Source organism: Gouania willdenowi, chromosome 9 (assembly GCF_900634775.1).
Source record: "Gouania willdenowi chromosome 9, fGouWil2.1, whole genome shotgun sequence".
Classification (NCBI taxonomy): domain Eukaryota; kingdom Metazoa; phylum Chordata; class Actinopteri; order Blenniiformes; family Gobiesocidae; genus Gouania; species Gouania willdenowi.
In genome coordinates, this window is record NC_041052.1 from 17882090 (window position 1) to 17899183 (window position 17094).

The window sequence follows — 17094 nt, forward strand, 5'->3', positions numbered from 1 at the left end:
TATTGTAGCCACAGCTGCCCTGGGGAAGACTAAAAAGTACCTTGAGGCTCACAAAGATTAATAATGTTTGTCTGTTGTGAATATTTTTATTTAGTATATTTTTTTAAGGAAAATAAGTCCTGTAATTTATGATCACACTGCATAGATAGATGAGAATTTTATGAGAAACATCATGTATTTGTCACATCCTGTATGTGAGCCATTCAATACCAGAATACGGCCCTCTAACAGAAAATGAATAAAACAAGCAATAGGGCTGTTATTTATTATTACAGATTTTATGTACCCTGCTATCCTATTTTGATATTAAACTAAAATCTATTTCTAAATGCATTAATATTTTTTGAAAGAATAAATTTAAAGTAAGTGTGCACTTTGCACTGATAAACAACAAAACATGCTTTCAGGTCTTTTCCATCTGAAGACCGTATAATACATTATCTATATAAGATCATAATTAAGGCCAACTCAAATGCAAACCTATGCAGCCCACACACTGAAAGGACATGTCATGGGTTGAACAGCGACATGTAATAATAACACTGTCAAATTAAAGACAATTGTAAAATATAAAAAAAGTGCAAACATGAAATCATTTTAAAAAAGAATAAGAAAAATGGCTTCTACCAGTAAATAAATATGTCATAACATCACTTTAATACGGTACTATTTTATTTCATCATCATCAATATTTTTTTTATTTTTGCAATATTATTACTTTTCTTGTTTTTATTTCACTATTTCTTATTTCTGCTTCCAAAGAATGCATCATAAATTCTGTTTATGGCGATATGTAACTTATTAAGCTTAAGAAATGACTTTGATTTACTTGTGGAGAAGGGTGGTATTAATGAACCATATTCTTCTTATTTCCTTTTTCAACTACAGTATATAAAAGAGGGAAAAAAAACACCAAGTAAAAAATTATCTTAATTTTGCATTACATATTCAAAAATCTGATACTCCTTTCCTCACTTTTTCACCTTGGACTTTCATTTATATATTGTGTAAATATGTATTTACTTGGTGTGTCTTTTTGTGACTGAGTGTGTGTGCGTGTGTGTGTGTGTGTACCTGAAAAAAGCCTGGAGGGACGGGACCGACTGGCATTCCTTCTCCAGTGGGAAGGTTACCAAGAACTGGGCTCGGTGCAGCTGCAGCACTCTGAAAAGATAACACACACACACACACGCACACACAAAAACTATAATATTAAGTGGATCTCAAGATGATGGAGTGAACAAGCTTATATATAAAAAAAACCGCTAAATATTCAAAGCGTTGGTAAGGAAATGTAACAACGACCAGTGTATTTCTCTGATGATTATGCAGGCCTGGTTTTGGTTTAATATAAATATAATTTTCTACTTCAATAGTTTTTATTTAGACTTTAAAGCACAAATTGAATGTTTATTAGGAATGTTTATTCCTAAACTAAAAGCACTTCATTGAGTTTAACCATCTGCACAACTCCAATATTTAACCTTGCTTCAAATGAAGTCATCAATCCTATCAGCTGATTTTCCATTTTTTGTCACTGTGTGATGCAATTAGATGCTTTCATTTACCTTTTGCCAGTTATTTATTACTAAAAGTGTTGTTGTGGTACATGTCTCTGGCGTATCAGCCTGTTAATATCTTAGAGTAAAAAAGTTACACATTAAATCTCTATTACCACTACGACCTGATGGTGTCATCTTAGCACATTGCCATGTTTAATAAAAAGCATCAGAGCATTGGGACAGGGCCTGTTAGTCTGTTTAATGTGGCCTTCAGTAGAAGGTACACAGTAATAATGCTCTGCTAGCACAAGGTCCAAAGTGTGTCATCATTGTCGTTCTCATTGTTGTACCTGATATTGAAATCTTTTAACAAGGCATTGTTTTTAAAATCTTCTTTTGAACAGATTGAATAGTCCATATTGTAATCTCAGATTGCTGTTTCTAGTTGGCATCACCAGTGGATTTCTTTCTCTCATTTTATTTGACAGTGATCACTTTGTATAGTTGTGCATACAATTATCAACGTATTCTATTGTTTTACGGCATAAATTCAGCGTAGAACTACAATCAACACCAACTTTCATTATAGCCATTTTGTTGCCTCTTCTGATGTGACTGGGATGTAAATACTTTCTTTTACACCTTTATTTAACCAGGAGAGCCTCATTGAGATTAAGAGTTTCTCTTCAAGGTTTAACCTTTGTGCACATAAAAGTGCAATAAAAATGTACTCCATGATTTTGATTTTTACTTCCACCACATCAGATCTTTTCAACTACTTCAGACCTATCCATAGATATTACATTTATTCTAATGTTTTAGGTTTGTATGGACTTTTTAATCACGAGAACTTCTAATGTTTTCAGCAGGAAAAACACTAAATATGCAGTATTTCCAAAAATGAGGGCCAAAGTGATGAAAATATTACAGCCTTGACCGTGTCATTAATTGATAGCGGAACTGATTTTAGTGCATTATTATTTGGTACAAGGACAGTTTTAAATGAAAAATTACACTTGTACACCTTGTATATTTTGCAAGATATGAAATCCAGGCCTTCACTGAAAAGTCCCTAAAACTTGATGCAAAGGTCTCCGGTTGATAGGGGATCATTGTTACACCTAAAACATATTTTCCTTTGTTTTGAAGGTAGAGGCTTTGACCCATTAGGTATTAATTAAAAACGCATTATGATATGTCATGATTACAGTATACAAAAAATATGTGGTTAAAATGGGAGTCAATGGGGCAAATTTAGTCACGAAGTTTATAAGTGTCAGTATGATCTCCTTTTCTATACACTCCCAATACACATATACAGGACGTTGGGATAAAGCAAATACAATAGAGTTAAAATTTCATACAACTAGCCTTAAAAAAAGACCTAAATATTGAGAGGTAAACACATAGAAACACCCAAAATGTCACTTTTGTTCACAAAGATGCTCCGAAGGTTAAGGGACTTGCTCAAGCTCCCACAGTGGATTCAAACCGTGCACCTCTCGTTAGAAGCTTGTTTCCTTAAAAGGGCCCATGTTAAGCTAAATCAACTTTTCTGTGCTTTAAACATCATAAAGTGCTATTTGAGCTTCATACACATGCCCAAAGTGTTTCTTTCATTGATTCCCTCAGTCGTTAGTTAGAGGGTGATTTGCTCCTTTCTTACTACAGGGTGAGTCCAAACACCTCGCTCCAATTTGATGACGCGTTCCCACTTTGATGACAAATTTGACACGGCACTGAGCTGGAGAAGCCGCGCCTCCAGGAAGCTCTCTGCCGTGATTGACATGTAAACAGACACGCCCACAAAGATGAGCATTTCAGCATTCGTCGCGCAGTCTATGTATGTATTTTCTACAGTCTAGGTATGTACCGGTGAACGCCCCGCCCCCACACTGTCTCATGTTTATAAAGCAGCATGAGCTCGGCTACGGAGTGGGTGGGAGGAGGGTGGGCCGTCCTCTGGCCCTATGTCACCGTGCGGGGAGGAGGAAATCAGTGTCTCGTCTATAGACACGCCCACTCATGAATATGCATAAGTAGGCCGCAAATCAGCCTGTTTGTGTAGAGTTGCTCAGAAAGTGACTTTTCAGAGGCTAAAACTCTGGAAAACAGGCGAGTTTGGGAAAAATGAACCCCAAATACCATTATTTTGGGGTTCTTAGAACAAATGGAGATGGATGAAAAATAGCATGACATGGGACAGCAAATGGAGCGTAACCATTAGGCCACCACAGGCTTTCTAGCATTGAGTTTGGAAAGAGAAAGATGAACCACTTTATGCAAGCTACAGTATATTATTATTATTATTATTATTTAGCTCATGATCACTTTCTGCACATCGTCAAAATGCAAAGTGATCAGGCACACCTCTTGACAAATTCTATTTATCAACAGTAGAAATGGCAAAACAAAAGTGTTTATAATGCAGTGTTACTCTGAACTCATGATACTGTGATTGCTACACAGTAGAGATATCAACTCCTTTCCTTCCCACTGTCTCACATTTCAGAGTCTTCAGAACAAAGTGATTTAAAAACACATCAGTGCAGACAAAGAAGGAAAAGAAAAATCAATTAATTATCTAAGTCTATTGCACTCCTATTGCACACTCAAAGACGAGCTGGGTTTCTGATTGGTTTAGCCTCACGTTTCCCAAACCCTCCCACCCAATGAATTGATTCAGAGATTAGAACAGCTGGGGAAGACTGGCAGCACGTGGCAAAAACTTGAACTTTTAAAAAAACAATCTGTCTGCCTGTATAGCCGTGGGGACAAACGTGAGAGATGTGGACAGCAAATGGAGCGTAACGTGCACATTCACGGATGACTAGTTAAATATTTGTATTACAGACTACAGTAAACAGTTTGGTGGAAATTAGCCATAAAATGTGATATCAGTCGACATTGGTAAAGGTTTTTCCACCGATTTTGGAAAATGGATGTGCTTATGCTTGGGACGAATAATGTACCATGACTAAAGCTCTGCTCTGTGTACAGTATATATCAATATCGGCGAAAAAGGAAAACGTAGTGCTGGACAATATTGGCATACGTATCGGCAAAAAGCTAATGACACATTTGCCTCTGTAAGACTGCCCTCTAGTGGTGACAGAAAAACAATCTCATCAAAAAAGCATAAATAAGGTGAGAGCTACATTGCTTTGCTCGAGCCAAAGTGTTTGATGGCCTTTGCCAACACATACTTGTGTGAACGTGGATTCTCAGCTTTGACAAACGTGAAAACAAAATACACAACAAGACATTCTGTGAAGAACTATTTAAGACTTGGATTCTCTCAAATTCGCCAAACATTGCAGAGTTCTGTCCATTCTTTCAACCTCACACTTCACATTAAAGTTGTAGCGAGTTGTATTTCAATTTCACAGTTTCAGGGTGATGAATATCTTGTATTACTGGAATATGTTTTATCAACAAATGCTTAGTAAATTTATTTTTCCAAAATAAGAGAGATAGTTTCTCAATGAAAATGCCAAAAGGCTTATTAATATGGAAGTACATCTGTGCCGTTGGTTTGAATTTGTAATTTCATAGCTGAATTTTTTTAGCATGAAAATCAGACTTTGAATTTTAAAACCATCAAATTTTTAAAATCCAATAATAATTTCACACTGAATTATTTTATGTTGAATTTTTAAAATGTTTTAAAAAAATAAATAAAAAAACAAGTGTCAGGAATAAAAAAAATCAGCTTTAAAAAATACAAATTCAAACTCTGATAGCACAGATTTACTTCAGTATATTAATTAAATAAATCAAACAAGTGATAATTCTGAATAAGGTGTTTTCTTGCTTACAGGTTATTATTACATTTTTTATTGCATGTTATTCCAAAACAAAAAAGGTAAAATTCAGAGACAGACTTCACTGTAAGGATATAATGTATATGACATTACATTATTGTGTTTTTTAAGTGTGCAGGAGTAGGGGGTACATGGCTTCAGGTTAAAGGTCTGAAGGGGTACGGAACTGTGAAATGTTTGGGAACCACTGACATAAACCATAGCCGCATGTATAAATGCATCCATCCATCCATCCATCCATCCATCCATCCATCCATCCATCAGGGTGCCCATTGGACAGATGCCCATTACAAAGCATATGCACAGAAACAGACGGTTTGGACTATGGCTCATCTTCAGTGTACAGTGAGAGCAGTGATCAGATTAAAACAACATGTCAGGATCTATTTCTCCATAATTGTTTTTTTTTTTTCCTGTAACCGCCCACACTTATTTCCATTTTTTGGATCTTTCTTCTCACTTTCTGTCTCTGAAAACGTTGGTTGGCTGTGAAATTCACCCACAGCGTCTGACGTTTCCGCCAGCCGACTTTTTAGGTCAGACAGGAATAAGGTTTAATCAGGGCTGAGATAAAAGAAGACTGATGACACACTGACATTGCACTTTGCTCCACCATGTCTATTCCCTCAGCATCTTTGAATGAGTGATGTTCACCAGCAAGAGACAAGTTCAGTTTTGACATTTTCAACACAGATGGATATTGTTTTTTTGTTTATCTGTGTATCCATTACACTAAGTATCAAGTGTGTGTTGTTGCTTCTTTTTATTTCTGCTCTCCTTGCTCTGTGGCAGCCTGAAGGTCTGCTGACTTTGCCTTAATGCACACACAGAGAGAGAGAGGAAAGACGAGAAAATAAAAGATGCTTGAAGGTCTCTCTGTATTTATGTGTGTGCAAGCACTGGTGCATGGGCATGGTTGGTATACTGCTCTAAATATTTGAAAAAGAAAAGAAAAAACTCAGACAACCCCCTGAAAAAATACGTGACCTGCTGACGAAGCAGCGACTCCCAAAAAACAGCAACAGAGAGAAAAAGAACATAAATAAGTAAACAAAAAAAAAACAAACACACCTGGATATCTCCAGCCTGAAAACCCCCACAACCTTCCTTGCATCAGGAAAACTAAAACTATTCTGCTGAAAACACAACTCCTCTGTAGAGAGAATCGATGAAATTAAAATCATAATGAATCCCTGAGGACAAAATACACAGACACAACAATTATTCTTTGTTCTTTGGAGGAGAAACAATGAAAAAGAGTTCCTGCGTAAAGAAAAAAAAAATCTGAGGTTTTGTTGACGAGGTAAACAAAAGGATACGCTGCAAAAAAAAAAAATATATATATATATCTTAGTAAGATGAAATATCTTAAATTACGGCAATATATGCTTATTATTTTACTGGATAAATTAGTTCTTGTAACCAGTTAATTTTTGTGTAAAAGTATTTTCACTTACTTCAAGGTCTTTTTAATTTTCCTGTTCTGCTGACAGATAACTGTTAATATATCCTTGATTTGACTTAAAATAAGCTGAATTACAAATCAATAAATGTAAGTAGAGCTATATTTGACCCAAATCACATTTGACCCACGCCCACTTTAAGATCATATTTACTGAATTATTCGGTATTTTAGTCAGTAAGTTGCAGTTCTGAAATTTTCCTGGTGGTTTTCTTCGTATAATAGACTTTTACATGCACATTAAATCAAAGCTGTTTAATTATGAGTGACATTAGTGATTTGTGCTCTGTGTATTATAGTTAAACTAGGGTTTCTACTGAAATCAGAAACATTGCATGTCCTCAGATGAACACCTGCACACAGGCAAACTCATTTGTTTCCTAAAATATTCAAAATATTACCCTAGGAGAACATCAGGGGGTGCCAGTTGTACAGTAAAATATATTATTGGTAAAAAAAAAAAAAAAGGTTTCTTTAATTGACAAAATGTACAATAAGGGGTAATTTTCTAACTAAAATATCATGGATTTTTTTTATTTTTTTATTTTTACAGCAAACAATAGATTTTTTTTTTTTGGTTGTGTACAAAAGTCCAATTACATATTTGCTCAGCAAATCCTTAGCTTTATAAGTTGTAAATAGATACCATGCTGGATACATTTGTAAGGTAAAGTTGTGAATACAAACAGCAGAGGGTGACTGTAGCCTTGTTACTTTTCCTCCATCAGAGACGAGAGACTTTACTGCAGCACTTCACTTATTGCTCCTCTATTACATTAGAGTGGTAGAAATAGTCAGTCTTTCACCAGAAAACTTAAAAGTCCATTGAAGAAAATGTAAATACTTAAACGGAGTGCAATTACGCACCAGTTTGCCACTTTTTAACTTAATGAGCCTTTCTCCACACTATACTGTATTTGCAGGGCACTAATCTCATCAGTAACACTTAGTATTAACCTACACTCCCATCTTTTTATATTTACAGGTTTTCCTCAGTTTTCCTCATCGACGTGTGTCCACGTGTAGTGCGTGTTGTAGCACACACGTGTAGTTGGAGAGTGATTTCTATTCGATGCTGCAGAGACAGAGACACTCAGAGCTGCGTGAGAGGAATCTTAACACACTCTCTCTGTGTCTATCTCCTCTATCTAACCGTCTCTCTCCACATGCACTGGCCGCTGTCTGCTCTACCCACAATTCTCTCACTCACGGTCACGCAAATCAGCTCCACTCTCATTTGTCCCAACTTCATGGCCGACCTTGAAATTTCACCACACTCTTGGAAAAAGATTTAAAATACACATTTTGTTGAGTGACACAGACCTTAGCCTCCATTTTCAGAAGTGATAATAACATTAAGAAATACATACACAGAGGAGCTGTTGTTGTTGAACTATTTTTTTTTTTAAATTTTGAATCAATCTCATACATGTTATCCCAATTCAGGGGTCAAGGCACACACACAAGATTTGTGCAACACAAAAGACATTTCCATGACAAACCAGCTATTTAAAAAGTAAATAACAATGTTAAATTCTAATTTAAAATATTAATCTATATATAAAAAAACTATAATAATGTCAATAATAGTGTGTAGCACTATTTCTTTATAAAGACAACCTTTTAATCTTTTCTGTGGGATAATGTCAGAGGTGAAAGTAATGGATTACAAGTACTCACGCTATTGTAATTGAGTGGCTTTTATGGGTAATTTATAATTCAGTAATTTTACTTGTACTTAAGTAGGTTTTAAAAGAAGTAAAGTCATTGGTTACATTTCTACACCCAACCATGCTGAGTAAATTAATATTTTTTATTTACATTTCATGGCACAATGAACATAATCCATATGTTCTTAGTCATGCTATTTCTGACCAACGCAACGTTCGTTGGTTCATGTTGTGGTTTCTACCCATCATGTTGTTACACACATGGCACATTTGGCATGGCACTGTTATAGAGTTCATAAATGTAGCTACACTTAGAGCCTGAGAATGTTTTTATTTTCTTAATTGAATTCATTGGTGTTATTTTATTTTGAAAATAATTGTACATTTTGTCAAACCTTTTATTTTATACAGATGCAGATTTGTGGAAAATAAAGTAAGTTCCAGTTCCATTACAATATTTCATCTTTTCCTTTTTAAGTTTCTAGTAACTTTTCCTTTGAGTAATATTTCATTGAGCTACTTTTTACTTGTACTTGAGTATTTTATGTATGGCTTACTTGTACTTGAGTAGGGTATATTAGTACTCTTTACTCCTCTGGATAATGTAGCAAACTGTCTTTAGCTCCAATTACAGAAAGCAGGAAAAACGGCAGCTTTTAAGGGTGTCCGGGTCACGAGTGGTTCAATCTAACAGATTCAGAACACACGGATAACTGTGGATCAGGTGGTAGAGGACAGGGGCTGTGATCTGAAGGAGAGGTTGGGGGTTTGATGGCTGTGTATGTGGTAGACTAGCTGCTTGCATGGCAGCTCTGTCCTATAGGTGTGAACGGGTGAATGTGCTGCTATTGTAAAGTGCTTTCTGACTACGTATGATAAAGCACGATATAAATATAGTCCATATACCATTGCACTTTGTTGCGTAGCGGCTCTCTTTATGCCGTCAGCCTGGGAGAACCCTGAGGGTTCACTTTGGAGTGTGGTGGGATTACCTCTGAGTCTAAAGGCAATCTGGTTAACATAACATAAAAATAAAATCTCCAAACGACACTCTATACAGGAAGAAACACGTCCCAACATCCTTTCCCACTTTTCCGCTGCCTCTATCCGCTAAAATGCTATTAGTGGACTTCCTGAATTAGGGAGAATGGGGTGGGTGAGCATGGAGAGAAAAGATGCTACTGTTCTACACACTATCAGACAATGAAAAATATATGCACCAGGCAAGGACAAAATAAAATTAATTATAACATATACAGTGAAGTGTTACAGTAGAAACACAATAAGATTGTTTTAGGCAGTAGTATAAACACAAGGTCAGATGTGTTGGGTTGGCAGCACCACTTTAGTTTAGGAGTTAGCACAACGACTATAGATGCACCTTTATCTCAAAGCAGGAATTCATTCCATAACTGGAGCTGAGGGAATGTCCAAACATCAAGATTCTGGTTTAAAAATAAACAAAAAAATTATTTTTAGTAGGTATTCAGATTAAGACGGTATGACGGCAATGATGATGACAATGATATAATACAACAACTAGTTATTTATAATATTAAAAACAATCATGATGTTGCAGACAACAATGACGGTGACAACAGGTACAGAAATACAAGGGATTAAACTTCATCCTGCTTCGTTTTAGTCACAGTTACAGACAGAAGAATGTTTTGCTTATTTTGTTTTTCCTTTTGGAATTAAAATTGTTCATGTCTGAAATAAACATTACATAAACATAAACATATATGTATTTGTATACAAACATGTGATATATGTAATATAACCAATATCTGCCAAAAAATAAAACATATCATCATCAGTCTGTCACACAACACAGAAGAAAACCTGACAGTAAATGTGTATGATTGAGAAGCAGGACATTACCTAACAGACAATAATATTCAGATGTAGAAAAGATAATTCCAGTGAATTCATAGTGAAAGAAGCCTGTTTCCTAAAAAGCTCTAAAGTAAGCGAAAAAAAAACAAAAAAAAAAAAAAAACTCTAAATGTATTCATAAATACTAAAAAGATATTTCGAGGACTACATTCAAAGTGCTCAATAAAAATTTAAATTGATAATTCCCTTGACTTTGATTCAATTTCCACAACTTTAAACAGAAGAAAGGGTAACACAGCAGATGTGATGTGAGCTCTGAGGATATAGTCTAATAAAAGTCTATTTCCTCTCCTCTGAGTTGATTGTTTTTCCCTTTTCTGGTACACATCCTTCTAAATGTTCACCATTAAGTTCTTTTCAAATCTTTGCAATCATTATCACTTTGGCAGCACATTATCGTGCATTGCTCCCAGCACCCAGACGCTCTCCAGTGTAACATTACAGCTGATTACCTGGGAAATGGCAGCACAGCGATAATCTCCTCGGTCTCACTGGGTGATTACAGGTAGGCTGATACAAACAGCTCAGCGGGTGACGGGCGAGGCCATCGGCCTGCTTCTTTTATCAATGATGTCGTTATTGACCCAATGGCTGTGAGGGCTGTATCAGCACAGGCAGATCCACACAGGATGAGTGTTGAACCTGCTTCAATATTTTACTGTACTGCGTTCATGTTACTGTAAATGAGTGGCTTTTATGGATACTTGCACTTTATTGAGTATATTTCTAAATCAGTAATATTACTTGTAATTTACTACATTTTATAAGAAATGAAGTAATTTGTTACATTACTACACCCAACCATTACTGATTAAACATTAGTTTTTGTTTTAAAATGATCAACAGACATTGTGAAACTAAAAAAAATGAAATGACCAGACAATATTTAAATGCATCACATAGGGTTAGCCAAACCAATCAGATTAAACGTAATGCACGGCACCAAAACAGCATTGAACAGAGGTCATTTTCTCAGTTTTAAGGTACATAAATGTAGCTATACTTAGAGCCTGAGATTTGTTTTAATTTTTTTTGGAATTGAATTCATTGGTGTTCATTTATTTTAAAAAGAATTGTACGTTTTGACAAACCTTTTATTTTATACAGATGCATTTGTGGAAAATACATTAACTTCCAATTGTGCAAGATTTGGCCTCTTCCTTTTTTAAGTTAATACATGTTTACTGTATGCAAGGGAACCGTGGAAAGATTTATTACTAGTAACTTTTACTTTGAGTACTATTTAATTGAGCTACTTTTTACTTGTACTTGAGTATTTTTTGTATGACTTACTGGAATAATATTCCAATCAAGTAATAGTACTTCAACTTCAGTAGGATACATCAGTGCTCTTTAGACCTCTGTGTGTTCATATGAAAAAGTGACAATTCCTGAGATCCAATAGCAAACGTTTAAAGAGCTTGGAACACCAAAAAAATTGTCTCTGTGTTTAACAAGGAAACCCTTACAAAAGGGTACTGGTATCAAACTCCAGCCATCCATAGCATAGAATGGGAGGGGGTGACTTTCTATAGAAGTGGTCATATGCAATGAAAAGTCAAATACATATCTGCTGTAATGCCACACAGTCCCACATTGCAAACAAATGCAAGCTCAGTGACAGTACATGAAGTACAGTGCATCATCACGTACGTCGAAGTCTCTCTGTGTCAACATTTCATCCACACAATGAAACAATACATGCACAAAAAAATGCACAGTTCATTAAATCCACAGCGTTCAAGCACATTCTTCCTTGTGAAAAATGATTATTCAGCAAAACATGTGCAGGCACTATGAACGCATGTTTGAAAAGCAATATAATTAATAAGAACATGGTTGCTAAATTAAGTATTGATCAAAGATCTGCTGTTACCAGATTCTGATTTGCATAATAGTTCTGAAAAAAAAAAGCTGAATATTTCAGTGTTTTCTATTTCTATTATCGTTGCAAATCAAAACTACTGATATGAAAAAGTGACAATTCCTGAGATCCAATAGCAAACGTTTAAAGAGCTTGGAACACCAAAAAAATTGTCAACATTGTTGACACAAAGACTTCCAGTTACGACAATCGTGTCTTAATGTGAGAACAAGTTGTCTCGTCTTGCTTTGCTAAAAAGTCTGATATAAGGGAGAGTACAAGATAAGAGCACGGGGGTCTGCAGCAGCAAAAAAATAAGCAGACTCAGTTGGGGTCAAAGCGATAACGTCAATTTGTTATGTCAGCAAACTCCGACTCTCTTACCTATCACACATACAGCCTGGGTACATGATTTTTATTTTTATTTTTACCAGTTCTTCCAGCATGCTAAGGTGAAGACCCAATGGTAAATTAGATGAAAATATTGGGATTCTGTGTACAGTGGATATAATTTAATGGAAATATCAAATCCAATCAAAATAAATCTTTTGAAAGTTTATTTCAAAGACGTTGCATGAGTGAATGCTGAAATCTGACTGACATACATAGTGTTTTAATAATCATTAATAGTAGCTCCTCTGCTACTCCACTCTGTGTCACAAACTGTCGCTGCATCCTAAAGTCAACATTCCGCTAACAGTCCACCCTGGCATGTCTAAACTCGCATGTGGCATGACTCAGCACAACACACTGCTGGAGAATATGCTCCTCAGAGGCAGCAGGTTGGTGCGCAACGGGCCGACAGAAAAGGAAGGTACAGACACAAAGAATAGAGAAGGCGGGAGAAATCGGCAAGGGTAAGAACAAGGAGAAACAAACAGTTGGTGTGTAAAGGGGTGAGGTACTGCGGAGAGTGTGGGGTACGAGCTGAGGGAGAAAGAGGAACAGTGTTTAAAATAGATTCTAGAGTATAAACAGAAAGAACTCAAACTGTTTTTTTTTTTTGTAAACACTGCCGGAAAAGGTGACAAACATTTCCATTTCTGCTCAATCTTTGGAAACACCCAATCTTCTTCTCCCCTCTCCCTCCTCACTTGGCTCGCTCTCTATTGCCATGGCAATGATGTTACAGTGAGTCACCTCCAAATCTCCCTCCTCCTCAACACCGTCAGTAAGGAACATTGGAGCACGATGGAGAGACACAGAACATGGGCACAGGGAGAGAGAGTGGGTTTTAGGGTAGAGGAGGAGGACGACGAAGAAGAGCTCAGTTTCCCTGGAAACAGACTGGGGGTCTCTGCAACCCCCGTCAAGTCTCCACTGGTTGAAATCAGCTTGTTACCCATCATACATTGAGCCAAGAGAGCCTCTGTTTTTATATTCTCATTCCACTCCTGTGTTCCCTCTATTTGTTCAAATACTGGACATGCATTCAAACATACAAAATGAGAAACTGCAAAATTTCCACTTGTATATTCAATATCACAACATATAGTGCTCTTTTTAAAGGTTACTTTAGCTTAATAAATATCCAATCACGTGTATATTATCTCTAGCTATTATGTTTAGGGTTGTTGAGAGCTTGTCTCAGCTTATTCTGTGTAAAAGGCAGGGTACAGACTCCAGTTCTGAGCAAATAGACAGAAATGCATTTAATCCTTAAGCAACACACCTTTTTGGAAAGTAACAGTCCACACAGAAGGATGTGAGCTCCAAGGAGTTAAACCTTCCACCTTCTATAGGATGCAATGCGACAGCTTAGCAGCGAAAAAGCAGCTTTAAAATCTTGTTGGAGCTACAAAAATACTGTAATACCTTCAAAACAATTATCATTACAAGCACAACAGACAACCTTTACAGACATTATCAGCAGAGTGTACCACCACATGGGATGTGTTGCAGCATAAGTTACAAAACCGATTTGCTAAAAATAAGTTAGAGGCAGATTTGCCTTAGGAAAAACAGTCACATTTTCATTAAAAAACAACCAAACACAGATAATTGTAAAAAGGTGTTAAAGGAGTTTACTGGGTTTGGCTTCAGTAAAACTAACAACGCAAAGAAGCAGGAAGTACTGTAGAATTTATCGGCATACAGCCTTTAGGAAGAAACCCAAGATACAGTGTTGAGAAAGAGAATTAAAGATTAAGAAAAAATACTTTTAAAGATAAATGTCTATAGATTGTGATTAGACAACAACAATAATACTAATAAATAAATAAACCAATCGTCAGATCATCATTTATGTATACACATGTATGAAATTTGTTCTCTGCATTTGACTAGTGAAGTGCCATGAGCACTAGTGTTGGGTAGGCAGGGCGCTGCAAATCAAAACCAACAACATCGACATCAATGGCAATTTCATTGGCAAGTGTTAATCTAACAAAATCAAGATCATAAAACTCTAAGAAACTTAAATAATTATTCAATAGCAGCCTCCATACTCTCCCAACAAGATATATCTCATGACACGGCAGCGCATCCGATGTTTGTGTTGGAAACACAGAAACATGGAGAAAAAGACAACAACAACAACAACAACTCGGAACAGCCGGTTCAGTGAGGCACATCCACAAAGTCAATCCTTCCTTTTTTACCTTTCATTGTGGAAAGTACGAACAATTTTCTGACCATTCCTTTGCTGAAGGTCTGGTAGCTCAGGTGTTGGTCTCACATCTTTTAAAAGCTGTCGTTTTTTCTCAAAAGAAAGTTGGGAAAATGTCTTTATCGTCTCTAGCGCTGTTATCCTGCCTGTGGTGTTATCCCGCCAACTAGCTAGAGCAGCTGGCGGGATTATCAGAATCGTTATCAGGCTTCTGCAGAGCTTGTTGATGAGTTGATGATTTGAATCAGGTGTGTTGGAAGATGGAAACATCTAAAACATGCTGGATAGTGGCCCTTGAGGACCAGGATTGGGCACCTCTGAGCTAGAGAATGTAGCAGCGGCAACGCTGTATCACGTCACTAATGCACTGTGAACGTATGTATAGCATTTAGCATAGCACGGTTATGTCCAAAGGCAGCATAGCAAACTTCCCTTTTATGTAAATGGTTTTCATATTGGGGAACTGACCACGCATGCACAAACATATATACACTGCTGCTCTGCCTTTGCCAGTCATATTGGTCTGCCTTCGGGAGAGGGTGTGGCCTTTACCGTAACACAACGCAGGAATGAGTGACTCGTGCAGCGTCTCAGCCGTACCAAGAGATAGCGGTGTTGAGTCATTTGGGCTATGAAAAGCACAAAATGCTGACACTGTCAAACCTATACTGTACTGTAGCCTATCGGAAACTGAAAAATGAATTATAATTATATTATAATTAAAACAAATAATCAAAATGAATATTTAATTCAACCTTGGGTAGACAATGCCAACCCTGCCTACCGTGACTGTACGTCACTGCATTTGACCCCTCCCTGAGGTGGAGTGGGCAGCCACGGAGTGGCGCCCGGGGAGCAGTTGGGGGTTAAGGGATTTGCTCAACATCCCACAGTGATGGCTCGGGAGAGATCTGAACCGGTGACCCTCCACAAGCCTGCTTCTTTATTGTGGGATACATATGTATGTGTATATACGTATATATGCATATGTGTGTATCCATAAAATGAAGAGTCCGTCCTTAAGACTGCTCTACTGTAAAGTGCCTTGAGATACCATTGGTTATGATTTGGCGCTATACAAATAAAGATTGATTGATTGATTATTCACTAAGACACCATGGCCCAACATATAGCACTCAGAAAATGCAAACCTCCGTCAAAGGCCAAAATATTCACAGTTATCTGGATCAGTGATCCTGATCATGATACTATGATCATTCACCCTTTAAAGGCTTGTAAGAAATGTCCATCCCCATTAATAACAATACAGTGTTAACATTTTCTAAACATTGTCATAAAATGCGCAATCCGGATCTGGTCCAGATGAAATTCATTAGGATCGATCAATTATGAATTGGGATATGAATATCTGAAAGTTTACCAATGTTAAGAATTTTAAAATTTTTCAAACTGATCCAGAATCAATATATTTATCCAGATCACCTCCTTACGCAATGAAAGATTCCATTCAATTTTGGTCTATCATTGGTTAAAACGTTGTCAATCTTGCTAACAGACAAACAAACAAATTAATAAACACAGGTGAAAATATAACCTCCTTAGCGGAGGCAATGATACTAGTAACAATATTATATTAAAATATTTTGGAGTAAGCCGTTGCACCATCTGCCTTTAAGGGCCAAGTTCCATGTACTACACTTGCATTGGTTCACATGAATTGTGGTTGAAGAATCCGATTCCATCCCATTTGTATTGAACCTCTGTTTGAAAACTAAACACCGTTTCCAACTGAAGATAGGAGATGCTTTCTGTTGACCTTTGCCCAAGTTTGATGGAACAATATACGTGTATGCTTATTAAACAATAAAACTGCATCAGTATGCAAATGAATAATGCAGTTTGGCATGTTGCTACATATTTACAAATCTGTTTATCCACCAGCTTTACTACTAACAGAGCATGTGCGCTGCTGTTAAATTGAGTGGCATGAATATATTTCCATGCGTGAGTAGGAAGAGTATGAATAGTGGATCTGGCAGCATAACAAGGGGCATTTTCATTAAAGCAGGTTTACTCTTGACGGTGCTTCTTGATCTCTTTTTCTCTGACTGTTGTGAGTCCTTTGTTTACCACAGACATGCTGTACACCGGCACAGAGCCATGGATGCTATTGTCCTCACTTTTAATGCTGCTGGCCATGGGCAACACTTTTGAAAAGTCTTCTTTATTCTTCTCTTAGCATCTTTGTTCCTCTTGACTAATTTAGCCCAATGGGCTCAGCAGGATGCAATTGCAATCATTTTT

The 17094-nt window shown here is 36.7% G+C and overlaps 1 protein-coding gene across 2 annotated transcripts in view; it reads right to left on the reverse strand.

Annotated features, from left to right (window-relative positions):
- The window catches only part of LOC114469856 (single-stranded DNA-binding protein 2), a 66236-nt gene that overhangs the window by 10226 nt on the left and 38916 nt on the right, over positions 1-17094 (reverse strand). For both annotated transcript variants that reach the window (XM_028457728.1, XM_028457730.1), the window contains exon 5: positions 1075-1164. In XM_028457728.1, coding sequence (XP_028313529.1) covers positions 1075-1164 — 90 coding nt within the window. The remainder of the gene's footprint in view (positions 1-1074; positions 1165-17094) is intronic.